Source organism: Antechinus flavipes, chromosome 4 (assembly GCF_016432865.1).
Source record: "Antechinus flavipes isolate AdamAnt ecotype Samford, QLD, Australia chromosome 4, AdamAnt_v2, whole genome shotgun sequence".
Lineage (NCBI taxonomy): Eukaryota > Metazoa > Chordata > Mammalia > Dasyuromorphia > Dasyuridae > Antechinus > Antechinus flavipes.
Genome location: NC_067401.1, coordinates 138,440,155 through 138,457,056, shown reverse-complemented (window position 1 = coordinate 138,457,056; position 16,902 = coordinate 138,440,155). Strand labels below are relative to the sequence as shown.

Below are 16,902 nucleotides of genomic sequence, written 5' to 3'. Positions count from 1 at the left end.
GTTTTCTATGTCACAGCTTTTCCTGTGCCTCCATGGAAAATTTGATGTCCAGTGTAAACCTTTTTTGGGGGAGGAAATGTTTTTTAACAACATACTGCTTATATAAAATGGGGTTTTATGTGATTGCTATTTTCTCTTTCTTTTATTGTTGGGGCAAAATAGAAACAGTCCAGTGAGAAAAGGGGATGCCTAACTATGGATAATGTGGAAGTTGTTCTGTGTCTGAAGATTTTTGAAAGTTGAATTTCAAGTAGGTCCAATTGTGTACAGATCACACGCAGTAGGCCAGAAGGAGGAAGTGGGGGAACCGTTTTAATGTTTAATGTGAGTTTAATGTGAGGTTAGACACTATTTTTAAAAAAGCCCTGCCCAAGTTTTCAATTTGTGTGATTGTGCAATCTAATCCAGAGAAACTATGCTAAGAAGTCTTTACCTATCTTGGAGCTTTTTATTTCAAAAGCAACTAGAAATGGTAAAAAGCTTAATACCTATTTGAAACAAAAGCAAGTCATGGAAGTCTATTTTCTGAAGGAAGAGAAACAATTCTCTTTAAGTATCAACTCCAAATTTTTTTATTGGTATTTTTAGACAATGCCACAGTCTTTATTGCAACATTCCAGAATTTCACAGTGGAATAGCAACAGTTTCTCTCCCCATTCGTAGATTCAGCTTCTTCCCATTTTTTCCCGTCAACCCATTCCAGCTGTTTCAGTCTGCCTTGTGTTGACAGTCTTGATTTGGAAGCAGTTTGCTTAGGTCCTCACGTGGCTGCCTATTTTTCTGCTGTTGAGTCCATGGCTGTTCTCCAATCCTCTTTGCCCTCACTTTTCCATATGAGATTCCCTCAGGAGGAGAAGTCTTGTGGTTAAGTTTAGCTTTGCCTTGCTAACTTGGGAGGGAGGCGAGATTACACTTTGGGAGTTGGAAGATGTTGAGCTGGGAAGCGTCTGCTGGATTCTGCTGACGCCATCAGTTTCTTCCCATCAAACCAGGTGTGCCATATGTTCCTCTCACACTTCTTACTTGGCCACAGGTGCAGAGCTCTGTTTCTTGCTTTTTGGACTTGTGCCCAGTGAGGCTTGTTTCCTGTTCCAAAGCTCTCTATGGACTTTATAACATTCATCATTGCAAGACTGTTACAGAGAGAGAGAGAAAGAGAAAGGGAATGAATGTGTGTGTTTTTAAAAAAGTCTGTAAGTTCCTTTCATCTGTACAATGAGAAGATATGGACTAGATGACCTTCTAACTCTGAATCCCTTTTATCCAAGTTTGTAATACCTTTTTATGGTCTTGAACACATCTTTGCATTTAAATTCCAACTCCTTGATCATTGCTGCTTCCTATCTTACATGGAATTTTTATTTACATATGTAATATTTATTCATATTCATATTTAATTTATATTTAGTAGCTCTTGATAGATATACTCATGTAAATTCACACTGAATATTTATTCCTAATTTACAGCTTTGTTCTTGTCTCTGGTTTATAGACTATTGGTTTAATGATATAATGCAGTTGCTTTTATGGTGACTTTGTCACATCTCTAGAATCCACCAGAGAAATCTCAAAGTGAAAGATTTGAGAAAATTGATCATTTTTGTTTGTACTTTTTGGGATGTTTGTAGTGGCTTTATTTTAATAAAAGTTTAGATAAATCATAAAATCTTAAAGCACATGTATTGTCTTTGCATGTAAATATAGCTAGCACGAAATCCTCTTTTGGTGATGTGTAGTAACTCTGAGGAGTAAGCTTTTCCCTCATTTAACTTGGTCCGTTTAATTATAGCACACAGCATTCTAAGAGTCACTTTTTGCAAGAATCTTGAGAGTTCAGTTCATCTTGTTTTATGATTGAGAAAACTAGTGTCTGGAGAAGTTAGTTTGCTTAGCATCACACCAGAAATCTGTAATAGAGCTCCAATTAGAGCTCATAGTCTCAGTTTTTTCACTTGTTAATTGAATTTCCCTTAAAACAATAAAATTTTATTCCATGGAAGACAATGCAGGTGAATACTACATTTGAGAGGAGAGACAACGTTAATGGCAATTGACTTTAGAAAAATAAGGGAGGAAAATAAGGACATAATTTGGTTTGAATTTTTATTTTTTTAATTAAAAATTTTTTTGTTTGTTTTTATAACATTTACATTTCCCATAGTGAAGACTAAAAAAAGTTGAGCAAAACTAATAAAATATAACTTTACATCTTGTGTTTCAGACCCATAGTTCTATCACTGCTGTGAAGAAGCCAGGGGACAGTTCCTTCTCATAACTTTTGTTTGGAGGGGAGCCTTGGTCATTATAATTTCATAGATTTTGATTTTTTGGTTGCTTTTGTTCTTTCATTTCCATTGTGGTAGTCTTGAATATTCTATTCCTGGTTGTATTTTATCAGTTGTAGTAGGTTCCTTCCCAGCTCCAAAGCTTCTTTTTTATTAATTGTATTAATTGTTTCTTACTTAACAGTGATAGTCATTCTATTCATTTTGATGAGGTACAAATGATGAGGTATTAATGGAGTGAAGAGGTGTGAGAATTGGGGTGGGGAATCCCCTCTGGTCTGCAAGCTGGGTTTAATGTGAAAGAGTTTGCAAACCTGAAAATCTGTATGGCAAAAGGGATTTATCGTTCACTAAGAAGGAAGCTTTCTTAGCAGGCAAAACTCCTTATTAGGAATTTGACCCTGAGAAGCCAGCTTTGCTAGGAAGACAGACTTCTTACTGGGTAAAAAGGTCCTGTTAGGGAAATCATAAAGGTTAACACTGAGAAGAGAATATCTTCACACTGGGCAAAAGTCCTGGAAGGCAGCCTTGCCAAGAAGAGAGCTTCCTTGGCAAAGCAAATTCTTGTTTTGGACTTCTGCAAAGATTCGGGCTTCATAGTTGTCTTTTATTAGCCTTCTGAGGCTTAGAGCTTCAATTCAAAATTGAATAAGATTCCTTCAATGTTGTCAATGCCCAGGACTTAAATCTCTAATTGAAAAGAGATCACTTATTTTAGGAGTTTGAGCTACTGGGAGTGGTCCCAGAGTCATCTCCAATTGAATGAGATCACTTAACTGGGTGTTGTCTGAGAAAGGTTTGTTTTTTCTAGGGGCTGGAGCCTCCCCAGAAGGGGATTCGGAATCCCCAAAAGATCTCAGTTTACTTCAATTATATTTTTATAGGTATCCCCCTAGTTAGTTTTCATACATTTTGAACCTTAGGAAATTAAGATAAGAACATGATTTGGTTCCTGAATAAAAAATTTTTGCTTGTGTTGACCAATGTCTTTTTTAATATTGAGCTTTTTAATGTTGAAAACAAGTGGCTGTTATCAATGAAGATACATATTTTCCACCTTCTGGGAAATAGGATGTTTTAGTACCCACTTTGCAGTATTGTGATTAAGGTTGAAATGACCATCATTCTATTTCCAGGGGCTTTTAAACTTTTTAAAAACATTCCTTCTGGTTTTAAATATAACGTTAACCCTTCTTAGCCCAAGATTTTCAGGTCAAATTTGAAATAAGGAGGTTTTGCTCATTTTTATTTCTCTAGATTGCATTTAAACACACAAATGTCAAACAAAATTTAACTTTGCTGCTTAACTTTGTAAATTTCTGTACCTCGAGAAAAAAATTTCAATGTGGCAGACTCTGTGCTCTTTAGTGAAAACTGATTTTGTTTAGAAACAGGAATATATTTTAAAAAAGAAACTCTTACAACTTTAAATTTAGGTGAGTGATGAGACATTTTCATGTAGCCATTTATAAGAAAGGAATATCATTTGTGTAGATTTACAGTTGTAGTTCTGAATGAATCACTATAGTCAGTTTTATAGGCATTGGAAAAAATCTTTGCCTTTTGAAAAAAAGTATTGATGTAATAGAACTGTATCCCCCTGATCTTTGGGGTGGGGGGTGAAACTGGATTAGAAAAACCCTGAATCTGGGAAAATTACCATGGGAAATTCCCACCTCCAATTGATCTGGGAATCACTTTGGTCTGGGAAACACTCACCTCCCTTATTGATTTGGAAATTAACCCCTAATTATTCACTAGCCCCCAAGTCATAGAAGGCTATATAAAATAAAAACTCTGTACCCCAATCTTATCAGGAAGAGGTCCACTGAGAGAAAGGGTTTCTTAGTGAAAATAAACCCTTTTTGCCAAAAACCTCACTTCTAGACTGGGACTGAGAATTCTTTCCCAAAACGTGCAACATTGGAGACTCCCATCGCTGTTAGGGTATCCTCATCCCTCAACAGTATCATTTGCAAAAAAAAAAAAAAAAATGATTTTTAAAATTAAAAGTTTACTCTGAAGACTCACTTGTTAAATATCATTTAAAATTTATTTGTTATATAAGCATATTTAATGGTGGGAAAATGCTCCAAATCTGAGAGCCCCAAGGGGTTATAGCCTTTTAAATATTTACAGAATAAATCCAGTCCAGGTGGCAAAACTACATATCAGTTTTGACTATGTTTGGTTGCGTGGGATTCAGTGGTGACTTTCCCAGTTCATTTCACCCAATCTTTAAATGCTATCAAGTGTTAATGACTATGAGTTGCTGTCAATCTGATTTAATGTAAACTGCTAATCCTATGTCAGATCTTCAATCTCTTTGTCCTCAGTCCCACAAGGGTTCTACCTTTCTTTCTGTGGAAATTTGGTGTAATTGATTTTTTCAAATCTATTCTGTGGTCATCAGTGTTTCAGTGCTTTAACTGGAAACAGACTTTGTGTCATTTAATGTCAAAGGACAAGAATTGTTGTTATTATGCACAGGTCAAGAGGGAAGTCTCCTTGGGGTGGATTTAACTCTGCCCCTGGCTATCAAAATAATGCTATAATCTTTTCTGATTAATGTGCTGCTAAGCACATCCATAATTTATCAACTTGGCTGCCTCACTGCCCAAGACCATAATGGCTAGTTTAAAACAAATGAATAAATTTCCAGACATGACAGTAAATATCCCTCTCCTGCACAGAAGAGACTCAGGGTGAATTGAATGAAGCATTAATTTTGCCTCTGGGTTTATATCAGCATTCAGTGGATGACTTAAATCTTGATTTTAAGAAGCAAGTTGGGTATTGGGGTATCCCTGAACTGTCTTTCCTATATTGCTCTTATCAAAAAGAAAAAAATGGGGAACTAGAAATTAGACTTCAAATTCTGTTTTCACCTATTCAGAGACCACTTTTAGCAAGTGGCTTCACCTCATAGTGTCTATTTTTCTCATCTTTTTAAATGGTGATGATTGCACTTATTACCTGATGGTATAGGAGGTAAAGTTGAAGGCTGGCTGTCAACAGAGAATATAACTGCAAAGCCTTAGTGTCTAGTCAGTCAACTGCCATTTATTAAGTACCTACTATGTACCAGGCACTGGGCTAAGTGCTGGGGAGACAAAGAAAGATAAGATAGTTCCTGCCCTCAAGGAGTTTTCAGTATTTTGAGAGAGACAGTTTTCAGTCCATTGTGTGCACACAAACTATGGCATGAATTAATGGGAATAATCAACATAACAAAAACATTAGCATTAAGGAAAGGGGAAAGTTTCTTGCAGAAGATAGAACTAACTTGTTTTTAAGCAAGTGGTGACAGGTGGTCCTATTTCTTTTATGCTTAAGCGATTTGCCAAAATTTCTTTGACTCACTTTGGAGAAAATATCTTTGTTTTATTATCTGAGTCCAGTTAGCTTAACTATTTAAGACATACTATTGAGGCTATACTCCTAATTTTGATTTTACTATGAGCTGGTTGCTTTCATGTATTCCAGTCAGCCATCTTGCATTGGTGTACCATTTGGGTACCATGGGGTACTAGGCAAGCGAGTGATAATAACCTTATCATAATATATTTCTGTACCTTTAATGAAAAAAAAAAAAAGCTTCAAAGCACTTGCCCTACAGATTATGAGTCTGTAATGTCAGCTTCATATGTGGAAGATGGCACATTTTATTTTCCTCATTCTAAATTCTGAGTTAAATAGCATAGCTTTTGGGCATTATTCCTTTGGGTTTAAGAAATCAGGCTCAATTCTGGCAAGGTGGCAGATTCAAAAAGTAGTCTTTTTAGGAGCTCTTTGTACCTGATGTTTTGCTTAAGTTGAATAAGGTGGGTACTATTGTTTTTATTTTTACTTTTTTTTTCTGTCATATCTACCTCTCTCCCCTTTCCTTTCCTTCTCCCTTCCTCTCCCCAATCCCCCCATGGATTCTTGGCAGTACTTCAAGGTAGTACTTATGAAGCCAATGAGTCTTGGCTAAGAGTAACTTTCTGGGCAGTATGAACAATTTAGGTTAGGAAACAGAGGGAGAAGGCCTGATTCCAAGAGAGGAAAAAGAAGTTAAATATGTTTTTGAAATTATTTGATTCAAAAAGGAAAGCGGGGTAGAGTTGATTTCAGAAGCCTACAGCTAGTCCATATTATCATTTAATTGCAGTACAAAAGCTTGGGGGAAGTAATTGGCAAGACCTTTATATCACCCCTTTCTCCAAAAAGAAAAATGTCTGATAGGAAAAAGCTTTGATATACATTTCCTGCCTTTCACAGGTGAGTGTGGTGCAAGATTCAGTCAACATTTCTGGCCAGAATACCATGAATATGGTGAAAGTCCCTGAGTGCCGGTTGGCAGATGAGTTGGGAGGACTCTGGGAAAATTCCCGCTTCACAGATTGCTGCTTGTGTGTTGCTGGCCAAGAGTTCCAAGCTCACAAAGCTATCTTAGCAGGTTGGTATTGATTCCAGGGGTGAGTTTTAGTTACAAGGTAAGATCTTGAGTGGCCAAATAACCTTTCAACTTTTGGAATTCACTTCAAGAACCATTTATTTAATATCTGCTATGTGTAAGGAACTGTGCTAAGCCCTGAGGTAATATAGAGATGAAATAAGTTATAGATTCTCCTTCAAGAACCTTAGTGCTGATAAAGGATGGGAGGGTGTGAGATGGTAGGGGTGGAAAACAAGACATAGACAGACACAGCAGAGTGGGAAAATGGAGGAGATGAGTAAATATAGTGCCTCAAGAATTCACAGGAAAAGAGATCCTATGTCTGTTGGTTGCAAGCAAAGCAGAGTGATCAGAAAAGCCTTGTCATGTGAGCTGAACCTTGAAAGGGCAAGTAGGTAGCAATACAACATGCCAGACAAAGGAGGCCATCAAAAACAGCATGAAGAAAGGCCAGACCCAGAGATCGACAAGTATACTGTCTTGGGAAAGGATAAATAGTTGAATTTATGCCATTTACTTTATCATCTTATTCAAGTCCCTGGATATCTATGTGGACTTCATTTTTCTCATCTTAATACAAAATAGTTGAACTGGATAGTCCTTAAGGTTTATTCCAACTCTGAAATGCTGTGATCTTTGATTTTTAAATATTCTGTATTCATTTGTGTATTTGTTTTTAGGAACATTTATCATCTGTCTAACTCCTTGCCATATTGAACAATTTAAAAACAAAATAAACCCACCTTTTCCAAGGAAACAAATTCCCACACTGGGGAAAATATGTCTCATTCTGGATTTTAAATTTTATCACCTCTCTGTTGGGGGAGGAGGGGCAACTTGATTTATCTTTAGTCCTCTGAACTCTTTTATGATTGTAGTAATCAGAGTTCTAAAGTCTTTCAAAGTTGCTTTTTTCTGTAATGTCATTGGAATCAGTGAATTTGTTTTTTTTAGTTCTGTGTACTTCACTCTACATCATATCAGAGAGATTTTCCCAGTTTCTTCTTAAATAGACAATTTCATCATTTCTTATGGCACCATAATATTTCCTTATCTGTATATATTATAGCTTCTTTATCCATTTCCCAATAAATGGGCAACCCTATGCCTCACTTAGTTTCCGGTTTGTAGCTACTACAAAGATTTCTATTCTAAAATATTTTTGTACAATATGATTCCTTTTGATCACCTTGAGATATGAATGAGTCTAATATTAGTCCTTTTTTTGAGTCTAGTTTCAATTTCCTTTCTAGAATGACTGGACTAATTTGTTAGTTTAGGATTTCTCTTTATAAGACAACGTTGTAGGCCATTGAAGGTTTTTAAGCAAGGCTGTGATCTCATCAAACTTGTGAATTGCAAAGATTAATTATGGTCAACCAATGTTGGCTATAATCAGATGAATTGGAACAGGGAGAGAACTGAGTCATTTCTTTTAGGAATCTGTTGCAACAGTCCAAGCAAGAGGTAATAAGAACTTTCATGAAGAGATTACAGTGGGATTAAGGAGAAAGGGGATAATTAGAGTGAGATTGAAAAGGTATACTAGAATAAGACTTGACATAGGGTATGAGGGAAACAGAAGAATCAAAGATGACTTTAATTTGAGGAATCTGTGACTATATTTATTTTTATACACATGGGTCACCCTCTGCTTCTTAGATTTTCTAACTTCCTTCAAAGATCAACTCAGGTGCCATTATTTGAAGAAGCCTTTCCTGATTCCTCTCATTGTTAACATCTCTTTCTTCTTAAAGAATCTTAAATTTACTTAACTGTATAATTGTTGTATATTTTTTACTCCAGATTAGAAGTCTTTTGATGGCAGAGATTTTGATTTGCTTTTGTATCCTTAACACTTCATCCATTTCACTGCCTCACATACTAAATAAATGCTTAAAGAATTGAATCAAATTGTTCTCAAGGACTGAATACTTAGCTTGCTCATTCTAAACATGACCAATAGTTTCTTCTATAGAACTGACAATACCAGATATTGTACTTCTTTATTTATACCCTTGCTATGAACAACACTTCCACTTTCTGAGGTGCAGTGAAGAAAATAGTTTTTAAGCCTTTGAGAGATTCCAGACACACATTGGAGTAGGAGCAGATTTCATATCAAAACATGTTAAAATTTTTCAGAACCATAATGCTTTGCTCACAGTAAGAGTTTAATAAATGTTTGATTTTGATTTTTTAAAATAAAAAACAATATCAGGTTCTTCAGTTATTTTACTCTATTGTAATGGGTTCTTAACTTAGTGTCCATGACCTTTTAAAAAAAAAATACTTCTGATAGTGTATTTTATGCACTTAACATGACTCTGAGAAGGCATCCGTGGTCTGCCAAAGGGATCTAGGATGCACACAAAAAATTCTAGACTTGAGTACCAGATACCTTGCATATATAAACTTTCTATTTTCCTAGTACCCAGCATTAGGAACTTAATAAGTGTTTAATTTTTGAAGTTACAGTGAAAGATTGTTAATAGAATCATAACATTATAGAAGATCATCTATTCCATTCCCATCATTTTATGGCAGAAACAGGTTCAGAAAGATTAAATAAGTTGCTCCAAATCACAAGCTTGTTGGAACCCAGGTCTTTTGCACTAACTATACTTACCATCTTTCCACACAAGGCAGCTTTTGGGATTGATATTACTAGTATCCTTTTCTTTGGCAGTAAAATGGGAAGCAAATTGCAAATTTTATCATCACTGGATAAGACAAAACATCTCAAAAGTTATAAGTTAACTCTGTGTTTCTATTCTACTTCACCATAGCCCGTTCTCCTGTTTTCAGCGCCATGTTTGAGCATGAGATGGAAGAGAGCAAAAAGGTATGTGCCTGATGAGGTATGGAGCATCTTTTTTTTTTTTTTTTTTTTAAATTATTGCTTTTTATTGACAAAACATGCATAGGTAATTTTTGCAACATTGTCCCTTGAAATCACTTCTGTTTTTTCCCTTCCTTCCCTCCATCCCCTTTCTTAGATGGCAGGCAGTCTCATACATGTTAAACATGTTAAAGTATATCTTAAATCCAATATATGTATACACATCCGTACAGTTCTCTTGTTGCACAAGAAAAATCTGATTGAGAAAGGAAAAATAACCTGGGAAGAAAAACAAAACTGCAAGTAGTCCACATTCATTTCCCAGTGTTCCTTCTCTGTGTGTAGCTGATTCTGTCCATCATTGATCAATTGAAACTGAATTGGAAGTTCTCATTGTCGAAGATATCCACTTCCATCATGGAGCATCTTTTTTAAACAGGTTACTAAATCTCAGGTCACCTGTTATCAGCTTTCAATTATCCTTGTTAATAGAGGGGAACTGTTATGTGGATGATATAAAATCAGAGATAATTCAGTCTATTAATATTTAACTTAGAAATGCAAAAGATTTACCTTCCTAATTCTGTTACCTTAATATGAAAATTCATCTATCAGTTTACTTTGCATGTGTCATTATGGTGACCAATTATTTTCCAAGACTATGCCACTATAGTCACAAGGTCCATGAAACTGGGAAGGCTAAAGAGTATGTGTCGAGGTATAGACTCTGTGCCTGTCTTCTAAGTATCAACCAAGCTAACTTCAGAGAGGCTCTTCTTCTGGGAAGGTGGACAAAACCAAGTTATTTTTGGCCATAGTTATTCAGGAAATTGTGATATGCCTTGGATAGAGCGAAGGAATTAAATTGTAGATTCTTAAAGCATCAAAATATGTTAAAATTTGTTATCATATCCATACATAATAATTGAGATCTGGTCCTTCTTGAGGTTATCTGGGTACCACTTTACAGATTGTTTTGCTGTTCATTATGTTTCATAGAGTACTAAGATATACAAGTAGGAAATAAGGATTAAATTCAAATAGGACATAACATATTTTTCCTAATCTATTATATAATCTTAGTAAATATTTTAAATTGCAAATCCCCTTTGAAATCTAATATAATGAAAGTAGCTGATGAATTGTTTTGTTGAAATTTTTCTCTGTTTGGGACATAGAACCGGGTGGAAATCAATGATGTGGAGCCAGAAGTTTTTAAGGAAATGATGTGCTTCATTTACACTGGCAAGGCCCCCAACCTAGATAAAATGGCTGATGATCTTCTGGCAGCTGCAGACAAGGTAAGGTCCGCATTTTAGAGGCTCATGGTATATTCTGATTTCCATGGCAGGCCCCTATCAGGCACTATCAGGAAAGAAGCATGAGTTTGATGACTTATACTTTTTCTACTCTCCTGTCATTCCCAGTCTAAGCTGTGTCATCTTAATGTAATGAGTCACCTGTTGTGAAATTAACTATCTAGGAAAAACCTCGGGGTGGAGGGTAGGAAGAAATGGAAAATGATCCCTTTTCATTTTGTTTTCTTAGTTGGCATTTCAGGATATTTTCTTAAGTGATCACTTGAAATATTTGTAAAATAATCCAAGGTTTCTGAGTACATGCTTCTTGAACCATTCCTACAATATCACCTAATAGTTCATGAAAACAAAATTCCAGGCAGAACAGCTGGTAAAGAAACAAAGATTCATTCTTTACTTGTTTGGTTTTGCTGTCTTGAAAATAATTATGTTTTTGGAGGAATTTAAGGAAAGTGTGCTGGGAGGATTCATGTAGCTGCAGTAATAGACCTTGTTGGTGGAGAAAGGTGATTTTCTGTTGAAAGCATTTTCTCTTCCTGCTCTGATGCTACAGAACTCATCAGAGGGAAAAGATGGCTCCAGCCTAAGGGCTCAGAGCTGTCCTAGGATCTGCTGATCATCATGGTCTCCCTCCACCTCCTTTGGCACATCCTGAGGATGGAGGAGATCACTCTGTGACTTCTGTTTACAGGTGGAGATTTTATATTTCTCAATCAGATGTGTTTGTTAACTTTGTTTAATTGAATTTTGGGCCTTCTTATGGGTGGGAACATTATAAAAGATAATTTAATGCTGATATAAGAATTGGTTTGAAAAAACTGAAGATATTTTCTTCTAAAGTCTTTTAAAAACACACAAGCTCTATATAATAGAGATTTGTGGCTTCTATGTATCCTCTTCTGTTTTTCCTGTGTATGTGAAAATGTTTGATGTTTGTTGAGTACAAAGCAAAAGAAAAAATTTAATTTAATTAAAAAAATCTTTTGAAGGGGAAAAGGCTATGTAGGTTCCTCATTATTCTACCTGCCTGAGGATACCTGCTTTCCAAAGAATCACAGAATCATAAAAGTATTAGAATTAAAAGGGAATTTGCAGGCTGCCATCTGTTTTACAGATGAAGAAACTGGGGACTCAGTGTGGGGGTGGGGATTAACCTGAGATAATATAGCTTAGCAGAACTAAGACTACAATTCAAATCTCCTGATTTCCCTTTGATTGCTTCTTCTACTCTGCCAAGAATTGGTGATGACTTAGCAATCAGTAAGTATTTATTAGTCATTGGTTGGTTTCAGGGTACTGAAAATATATAATAGGAGTACAAGTAAAAGTTAAAGATAAGACTCTTTAAAATATGTTTGAGCTTATATTCCGCCTTTAATTTTTCTGCTGGGATTTTTCAATAGTTGGTAATTTGTGTCCATTGTCATCTAATGGATATTTGTTCACTAGAAACTTAAGACTGTCTTTCATCCTTAGCTATTTTGCAGTCATTAGATAACTTTTCCCCAAATTTCATGAGACAAATAATCAGCAATCCTAGTTTACAGAGAGATATGCTGAGTAGCAGGGCCCTTCAGTCACGTAGTATTGTGTAACATGCCATTGGTAGAGCCAAGATTAGAACTCTGTGCCCCTGGGTTTTTCTTTGGTTACTTGGCCAGGGAACCATGTTGCCTCTGACCTATTGTAACTCCACAGGAGAATAGCTTCTGCAGCTATTCCCAGGTAGACTATTGTCAGTACAACATGTTCATTGGTATTTAAAAAAAAAAAATCAGTTAAAGCAATTGAATCCTAGTATTCCCTTCCATTTTTGAAAGAGAAGCTGACAAAATAGAATTTTCAGGGTCTACTCAGAATGTCCCAACTTTGGGGGATTTGCCCTAGCATATTACTTTTAAACTTTCTTGTGAATGTAAGGAAAGCAGAAAAAGAAACCATTCATGGAAGGACCTAAACTATGTAGTGTTTGCACAAGAGGCTAAACCAGTTTCTTCAGAGCTTTTCCAGTCCCTTGAGAACATGTGTAATTAGACCAAAAACAAAGCACATCATGTCTGCCAGGCCCAAGAGAGACAATTTCAATCTCTTGGGTAAGTACTGCTATTAGGCAGGTTTTTCAGAATCATAATTAAGGGGAAAAAAAACTTTAGTCCCTCTCCCACAGGACCAAAATGGCTACTATTGTCTAATTATGCATTTGGGGATTAGAGCTATTCGTAGTACAGGTCCTTATAATACATGGATGGAGGAAGAATGGGAAGATTTCTCTTACAGTTGTAGAGAGCTGTCCCAGTTTTAGAATGCAGAAATCTCATCCTACTGCTGTCATCTGGTATCATTCTTCTTTTACAAAAACTGTTTTCCCACTTGCACAAATGCACAGAGCACGAAAACCAATAAATCTCTCTCTCTCCCTCTTCTTTCCTTTCCCCATCTTCTTTTGCTCTTGGATATCAGAGTGCCCAGTAGATTTGCCCTCCTCATCCAAAATTCATAAAAATACAATTAGCCTCATTTTTATTGCCTGAAGGGAGGTTGTCCCATAGAATTCTGCAGCTCCAAAGACAGGTCCTAGGTGCCTCCATGGCACAACAGCCCACTAGGGAATCCTGTTGAATTACATTTATATTGTGCTGGCTTGGTTTCTTCTTTACAAAGTCTCTAAATCAAGTCAGTTTAACATTAGGAACTAAACAATACTGTTGTTTCAAAGTCATCCAGATAGATTGTGTTTTGTAATTCTGCTGTCCACATTCAAGGATATTTAGTCTTTTACTTAGACTATAGAGAGTTTAGAAACCAGAATTGGGGGGATGGGGAAAGGTCTCTATTGCTTTGCCCATGTTTCCTTAACCCCAACAGAATGGGACTCCATTTAACCATTCAGAAGAAGGTCTTGAACTACCATAGAGTTCTTTTTCCCATTTGAAATAGCAAGTTGCTTTTTCAGGCAAGAAAGAGGTGGAATAAAACCATATTTCACCTCACTCTAGTTCCAAAATAGTATGTAGCAGAAGTTTTAAAGTGAAACTGCTTCTGAACTCTAAACAGTAAAATATAGTAGTATACTCCTATAAGGTGGGGGAAACTAGGATATATTTTGGGAAGAGAGAATTTTATGATAATTGCTATTTTGTTGCGGGTAGACATTAGAATTTCTATTTAATTATTATTGTATGCGAGATATTTGAAAGTTTTCTTGGATGCCTTTGTTTAAAATTTATATAATTGTCCCTCAAAATGTGCCAATTTGCTATGAGTAAATGAACCAGTATTTTTTGTGGTCTATCAGTGCGTGCAACTCTATCCCTTTGTCTAATGGAGTCTGAGGTCTGTCTGGAGGAGGGTGTACTGCCAAGGAAGCAACTTAAGAATCATTCTGCCCATAGCTATTACTGCCCTGACCATGGTGGTGTTTGTGTCTCACAGTATGCCCTGGAGCGTTTAAAGGTCATGTGTGAAGATGCGCTTTGCAGTAGCCTGTCCGTGGAGAATGCAGCAGAGATTCTTATTCTGGCTGACCTGCACAGTGCAGATCAACTGAAAACACAGGCAGTGGATTTCATCAACTAGTGAGTTGGAATCTTCAAGGCCTTTTGGGGAGTAAAGGGGAGGGAAATTGATGAGAGAAAACTCTTTGAATGCTGGTGACTTCATTAGTTCTCCAGATATAGCAGGTAAGGTTTTGTATATTTTAGGCAATTCTTCACCTCACAGTTTGGAAAATAGTTTTACCTTTGTTGGGTATGCTCTTTCTTGTGAGTTGAAGTTTTTGAATAATTTTAAAAGGGAAGAACTATATTAATTTATTTGTAACTTACTGATTTGAAAGAACATTGTACCCTCAGAAAATAGTTGTTTTACTTCTTACTTCAGTTTTGGGATTCAGTCCAGTAAAAGTTAATTGTGAAGATCTTCTCAAACCAGAAATGTATTTTAGGAGTTAATGAGATTTCTCTACCGGTGTGTTATGAAATGGGAAAAAAGAAGGTTGGGCTTATCAGAAGATTAGGCTATTCAAAGTGGAAACAGTCTATTCCATTAGATCTGTTCTCTCATAGTAAGTGGAAAAAATTATCTGACCGTGAAATAGTCTCAATTAGCAATGGTCATCAGGTAATAGATGAATGTGCCAAAAGAATGTCAGTATTTTTTGAGTAACAGTATTCTTGCTCTGGTGGATATATCTCAGGTGCAAATTCTGGAGACTATTCATCCCAGAGATGGGACAGAGACAAGAAACAAAAGGTGTAGAGCTTCAGACTAGGGTTCTGGAGGTTGGCAGACCTGAGAAGCCAAAGGAACCAGTGAAGCCAGGGTATTTCATGGTCAGATCATTTTTTCATTTAGGTTAAATGAGAAAATTTGATAGTTTTTTTTTTTTAATAGTATTTCAAATTCTAACAAAAGTGACTTAACTACATTGGTAGATAAACTTCATTAACTCCTCAAGCACATTTCTTAGATCTTAGAATCTTAGCAATTAGCTATTTCTGGACCAAATATGTTGTTTTTTCTCATCTTTCCCCCTTTAAATTAACTTCTTGATCAGTATCCTAGAGATATGAGTAACCAGCATATTTTACTAAAATTCCTCAAAGATAAAGAACTATATTTCTTTGCTTATAAATGAAATTGTTTTCAAAGAGACACTCTACAGGAATAGAGGAGGTTGGGATTTTTACTGTATAAAAGATTGTAAATCGTGTTAACCAGCGAGCATTTACTAAGTGCCAGTCACTTTTATAGGAAATGGGGATAGAAAGACAAAAATGAAGCAATTCCTGTCTATCAAGAAACTTCCTACATTTTTTATGCATGTACATAAGGAAGTATGTGCAAAATAGAAAATAAATGTTAGGTAAGGACAAGTGAAAAGAGATACAAGAAGTATCTTCTTGTCAATCCTCCTACAGATGGTGATGTTTGAGCTGAGTTTTGAAGGAAACAAGTGACTATAAAAGAAGTGAATTCTAGGCACTGAAAGACATGTAGAATGGAGATGAGAGATTACAAGTGAAGAAATAAGGCTAATTGGTTGGACTGAAATCTAAGGAAGTGATGTTTTGATAAGTAGGAAAGGTAAATCTGGGTTATGAAGAAATCCAAATGCTAAATCAGGATTTATATTTTATCCTGAAAGCAATCAGGAGTGACATAGTTAGGCTTGCAGTTTAGAAAGATGACTTTGGCAATTGTTTGGAGGGTGGATTGAAGTGGAAACACTTTTGAGAATGAAACAATAGTCTGTAGGACAAGAGTAGTGACTAAATGAATGAAGAGAAGGGATCAGATGGGAAAGGGATATTGTGGGAGTAGAAATGACAACTTCTGGCAACTGAGTGGACCCCAAGTGGGTGGGGTAAAGGAAGAATGGAAAAAGAGCGATCTTTTGGACAGAAATAGGGAAAGTCAAAAGAAGGGGGAGGTTGGAAGAAGAGATAATGAATTGTATTTTTGTATGTGTTGAGTTTGAAATCTTTGGAATAATCCAGTTTGAAATGTTTGGTAGATAGGGAGTAATTCAAAACTGGAGCTCAGGAGAAACACTAGAACTTGGACATAGAGATCTGGGAGTCATCTTAGTAAAGATGATAATTGAACTCATGACAAGAAATGACATCATCAAATGAAAGAATGTAAAGAGAGAAGAGAATAGAGCCCAGGACCTAGCTTTGAGTACATCCTCAGCTCAGGGTGATGATTTTGGCAAAAGAGATCAAGAAGATATGGTCAGCTTTATAGAGACTCAAGAGAGAAGTTTGAAGTGTCAGGAAAGTGTCCAGGGGGAGAGATGATAAATGGTATCAAGTGCTGCAGTCAGAAAGTCTGAGGCCTGAAAAAAAGCCATCAGACTTGACCTTTAAAATCATTGGTGACCTGAATTTCAGAGAAGTGCAACAAAATACAGTGAGCAAAACTACAAAATGCTGTTGTCATACATCCACATCACCCATATATGTGAGCTTCTGTGAATCTTTGTTTTTGACAGTTTTAAAAATTAGACCAAAG

The 16,902-nt window shown here is 36.1% G+C and overlaps 1 protein-coding gene across 3 annotated transcripts in view; it reads left to right on the top strand.

Moving 5' to 3' along the window:
- The window catches only part of SPOP (speckle type BTB/POZ protein), a 90,014-nt gene that overhangs the window by 58,569 nt on the left and 14,543 nt on the right, over window positions 1-16,902 (top strand). For all 3 annotated transcript variants that reach the window (XM_051994779.1, XM_051994780.1, XM_051994781.1), the window contains 4 exons: window positions 6,549-6,726; window positions 9,516-9,571; window positions 10,747-10,869; window positions 14,320-14,462. In XM_051994779.1, coding sequence (XP_051850739.1) covers window positions 6,549-6,726; window positions 9,516-9,571; window positions 10,747-10,869; window positions 14,320-14,462 — 500 coding nt within the window. The remainder of the gene's footprint in view (window positions 1-6,548; window positions 6,727-9,515; window positions 9,572-10,746; window positions 10,870-14,319; window positions 14,463-16,902) is intronic.